The sequence below is a fragment of the Etheostoma spectabile genome, chromosome 11 (assembly GCF_008692095.1).
Source record: "Etheostoma spectabile isolate EspeVRDwgs_2016 chromosome 11, UIUC_Espe_1.0, whole genome shotgun sequence".
NCBI classification, from domain to species: Eukaryota; Metazoa; Chordata; class Actinopteri; order Perciformes; family Percidae; genus Etheostoma; species Etheostoma spectabile.
Genome location: NC_045743.1, coordinates 18,503,922 through 18,509,018, shown reverse-complemented (window position 1 = coordinate 18,509,018; position 5,097 = coordinate 18,503,922). Strand labels below are relative to the sequence as shown.

General features: G+C 42.0%; 1 protein-coding gene across 10 annotated transcripts in view; it reads right to left on the bottom strand.

Annotated features, from left to right (window-relative positions):
* The window catches only part of tns1b (tensin 1b), a 231,673-nt gene that overhangs the window by 63,392 nt on the left and 163,184 nt on the right, over positions 1-5,097 (bottom strand). For all 10 annotated transcript variants that reach the window (XM_032528897.1, XM_032528887.1, XM_032528891.1 and 7 more), the window contains 3 exons: positions 4,671-4,842; positions 3,821-3,871; positions 2,802-2,924 (listed from right to left, as the gene is read on the bottom strand). In XM_032528897.1, coding sequence (XP_032384788.1) covers positions 2,802-2,924; positions 3,821-3,871; positions 4,671-4,842 — 346 coding nt within the window. The remainder of the gene's footprint in view (positions 1-2,801; positions 2,925-3,820; positions 3,872-4,670; positions 4,843-5,097) is intronic.

Below are 5,097 nucleotides of genomic sequence, written 5' to 3'. Positions count from 1 at the left end.
AGGGAACCGAGCAGCGCTGAAGGCTTCATTATAATGGAATAAATATACTTCATATACTTTTAAATTCATGGTTTGTTCTGTCTTTTGTCCACAGTTAAAAAATGTAGATGTGACAATGATTCATGGCGTACTTTTGTAAATTTGGGTCCCGTGGAGACACCAAATTTCTCTCTTTGGACTTGAGCTGAAAAAGTTTGGGAACCACTGTTTTAAACCAATCCCCATCGTCTGGGGCGGTGCTAAGCGGCCAGCGGAGCCACGGTGCCTCTGCATGATCACCTCGGGAAGGAACGTGTTTCAGTGAGATAAATAAGAACATGTACATTACAGAACAAGCAAGAAAACTAAATAGTCAGCAAAAGGACTGGAGATGATTCAAATACGGAGGTCCATGTTCAGAAAGGAGTGGGAAGAAGTTAAAAACTGTTTCCCTTTTTCTACTCTTCTACTTTGGTTATTCCTCCAAACCAAAGGCGACCCGGCTGTTTCTGTCCTGCTCACAGGCTCGGCAACAGCCTCCCGTCGCACATTAAGTTCCACTATTGACATTTTTGAGTCATATTCTAAACACCTACCTTTTTAACTCACTTTTAATTCAGTCCGAGGCTGCCCAGTGGCTTCTGTCAAGTCCTCTCTTGACTTATTTTTCGCCCCATCTTCCTGTTTTTAATTTATTCTTAATGCTATTCTCATGTCACGTCGTTTATCATGTCAGTTGTTTTGTTTTCTATTACATTTTGTAATATTATGCATCTTTGATTTCTTTAATACTGTTCATCTGTATTGACTGGAAAGCGGTTTGTGATGGGATAACGGCGTTACTTTTTCAGTAACGAGTAATCTAATTGGTTACTCTTCCCATCTTAATAACGCCGTTACCGTTACTCCCGAAAAATGTGGCGCGTTACGATAACTGAAGCGGTTTCTTTTTCATCAGAACAACTCGATCTCTGAGTCGAGAGGCAGAGACTTTTCTTCTTCCTCGATCAGTGGGCCGTGCACGAGACAAGCGCATAAATGCTGACGATTGGCTGAGTAAAATATCATGGTAAGCCAATCAGAGGCAGTAACTAGCGCAAAAGTATAAACATCAGGCCACTTACATTATTTACACTAAAAAGAGTGTATATATATTTGGTATTGATTTGTGCTATAGTGCTAACCAAGCATTATTTAATTTTGCCCTGTTGTGGCCTGTTGAGGGGCAATAAATATCATAATAAATAAATAAATAAATATCAAAAGTTTCAAACCATCTATGTTGTTATTAGTATTGATCCACCAGACATAATATCTCCAGACATGGCATCTGATCGGAGGCTGGTCTCACTTAGTCCCACAGCAACATTAAAAGAGTCAGATTTGTGTACGGTTTCTGTTAATAATGTATTGTTGTATTACGTGTCCATTTCATTATAATATTCAGATTTATCATAAATAATTGAACAGGCACATGTATTTTACGTTCCACTAACGCATTAGTTACTTTCTGAAGTAACTAGTTACTTGTATAATTTGTAACTGAATATCTAATTTCATTACTACTGGAAGTAACAAGTAACTGTAACTAATTAATTTTTAAAAGTAACGAACCTATATTTCCCATAATGCAATGTGTTAGTAGCCTGTTGTCGAGCCTCTGCTGCCTGGTGAATGCCCACCTCGTTTAAAGTCCATCCACCCAGTTTGTAACTTTATTTATACATTATACGTGATACATGGAAAGTCTCCAAGCCCCAGTCTGATGACATCATCAGGGTTATTTATTGTATATATATATATTTAAGCACTGTTGTTACAGGCTGAACTGTGCCCCTCAAGACAAGTTACCTGACTGTAAAATTGAAGGGGTACCCCTTTAAATATCTGCTTACATTAGTTATATAATTTTCAATCATAAAATAAATCAATTGCCTACAAAATAGTGGCTGGGCATTCAATAGGTAGTTCACTGAGCTAAAGTCCAAGCTCATGTCAGTATGGTTACTATGGCAACACAACACCGGTCTCGGATTGCATTACTTTTACATATCCGTGTCCGTCGTTAAAACAAGGGCCACTGTGGAGCAGGAGTGGGTTCCACATTATAAATAGCACAGCGGCTGAAACAGCGCGGAGCCCAGTGGAAATGATTTGTTGATTGGAGTAAAACGGCCTACTTCCCTAGTGACCACCACAACTTCCAGGCCTACCCTCACACCCGTGACCAGCATTACTCAACTGGCAGCGAAATAACACCAGTTGTTATGGCAACCGCCTTGTTTGTAACCTCCCTGTGGGAACGTCTTGGCATGAGCCACGGATCCCGTTCTCATGTTGCAAAACACAATCAGACACACAGTGGGGTCAACGTGAAAATGATTTGGGATTAGTTGCATTTGGATCTATTTTTTTATGGTGTGTGTCGGCATATTGAGGAGCCAGACGGGTGTGGTTTGCCACAAGAGTGTAATGTGATGCAAGTAAGTTGAGGCAACAACAGGAAAGCATTGGTCAACTCAGTTGTATGGTATTGTTACAAGTAAAAGAGTAAATAAACCTAAACAGCCATGATGAGTGGTTTGCCTCACCTCCCTAATTTGTGTTTTCCTAACCCTCGGCCAGCCCAACCCAAACTGAATGTCAGCATTTCACTCAGGGAGAACGTCACTACAAACACACACACACACACACACACACACACACACGCAAACCAGCCGCAGCCTCAGGAAGCAGGGGTCCTGATAGGAGACGGAGAGCACCCTCTACTGTTTAGAGATCCCACTCCCTCATTGCATCCTCCACTCCTCTCTCAGTCTCACCTTGTTGTGTATGACCACCACGTTGTGGCTGTCAGCACTCAGCCAGGTGTCCATGGCCTTGCAGATGCTGCAGATTTTGTCCAGGGCGGGAGCATGGTGGTCCGGCCAGCCAAAGTCCAACACCTGAGGGAGGAGAGAAGGGGTCAGTCAGACTACAATACGAGGACAGGAGACGAGAGGAGAGGAAACAAGAGGAGAGGAGAGTAAACAAGATGAGAGGAAACAAGAGGAAACTAGAAGAAGAGAGGAAAGGAGAGGAAAAGACAGGAAGGGAGATGAGAAGAAGTGAGAGAAAAAGAGAGGATAGGAGAGGAAACAAGGAAACTAGAGGAAGAGAGGGAAAGGAAAGGGAGGGATTTCAGTTCAGTTTATTTTATGAAAGGGGACAGTTTGTTAAAATTAATAAAACACATGATTTCTCATGGGTCAAAAAAGCCTGAATTAGCCAAAAGGCTATTTTTATCTGTAATCCCCTACACTCGATGTTAAAAAGGCTTTTTAAAATACAAAGACACAAAAAGAAAGACAAGACAAGCAAAGAGACAAGAGGAAACAAGAGGAGAGGAAGCAAGTGGAACTAGAGGAAGAGAGGAGAGGAAAGGAGAGGAAGGGAGATGAGACGAGAGGAAACAAGAGAAAAGGAAACAAGAGGAAGAGAGGAGAGGAAAGGAGAGGAAGGGAGATGAGACGAGAGGAAACAAGAGAAAAGGAAACAAGAGGAAGAGAGGAGAGGAAAAGAGGAAAGGAGAGGAACGGAGAGGAAGGGAGACGAGATGAGAGGAGAGAAAACAAGAGGAACACAGGAGAGAAAAGGAGAGGAAGGGTGATGAGACAAGAGGAAACAAGAGGAAGAGAGGAGAGGAAAAGAAAAGAAGGGAGACGAGATGAGAGGAGAGAAAACAAGAGGAACAGAGGAGAGGAAGGGAGACGAGATGAGAGGATACAAGAGAAAACGAGGAGAGAAAATGAGAGGAGAGAAAAGGAGAGGAGAGGAAACGAGGAGACGAGAGGAGGGTTACCTTTGGATTAAGTTGGCTGATGTCGTAGCGCTTCTCACTGAGGTTGAAGAGCTAAGGAAGACGTCAAAGTAAACGCCATTATTTTAAATTCTTAATCATTTCATTGTATACTGACAGGAAAGAAGACATGTGTTGTTTATAAAACAGGGAGCTAAAATCAATCTGATAATAACCAAATACAACCGCTATGACTCAAATTCTTCTGCTTGATATCACTCGTCATTGAGAAAAAAAACATTAGACTAACACACTAACTAATGTGACTAATGGACGTTTATTTGCACATATCTGCAAAGTACCCCTTAAATTGTACACTATATTGAGAATATTTTGTATTATACAGTATACGCTCTTCAAAGCCAAATATACTGTATGATTTAACCCTCATGTTGACCTCGGGTTAAATTGACCCCTTTTCCTATATCAATGTTCTTTTTATTTACCCAATTGTAATTCCCCAAAATAACATGATTGATTCCACAATTGTCCTAATTCCAAATGAAGCTGCTGCTTACTCTGTGTAAAAAAATTACATAATGTGTTTTCTCCATTTTAGCGTCAGTAGATCTGTGATTGACCTTGTCTGTTAACGACATCCTGGATTTATAAATTCTACTTTTATGCGAGACCCCCCTGGTCAATGAACACCAGATAGCAACCGTATAACCACTCTGCTGTGTAAATATGCGGTTGGGACTGAGAGAGATCAGCTGATGATCAGCTGATCCGGGCAGCTCTAATGACCTGATGTTCCTGCCTAAAAGTCAATGCCATTAACTCAATTTCTTTTATGAAGCAAAAATGCTGTCTTCCTGCCATAACTGTCCAGTTGTTTGGAGGGAAACTGTACCAGGTAGTTGTGGCCGTGTTTGGAGCGCAGCATGGAGGCGACCTCCCGCAGGTTGGCGGCGTAGCTCTGCTCCTCCACGCTGCTGGGGAAGGAGACGGAGATGATCCTCTCGGTGATGTAGATCAGATCCAACTCGTAGCTCTCCTCCAGGGCCTGCAGCAGACTCGCACTCCTGACACAGAATGGGTTATTGTGATTAGTAATAATAATAATAAAAAGTTATTCTTTATTAATCCTGCAAAGGAAATTACAACGTTTTCACTCTGTTGTTATTACACATTACACACAGGCCTGAAATACACACACATGCTCAGTACCTATACATGCACTAAATGTCGATAGACAGGCTCCCTGAGCAGTTGGGGGTTTGGGGCCTTGCTCAAAAGCACCTTGGCAGTTCCCAGGAGGTGAACTGGCACCTCTCCAG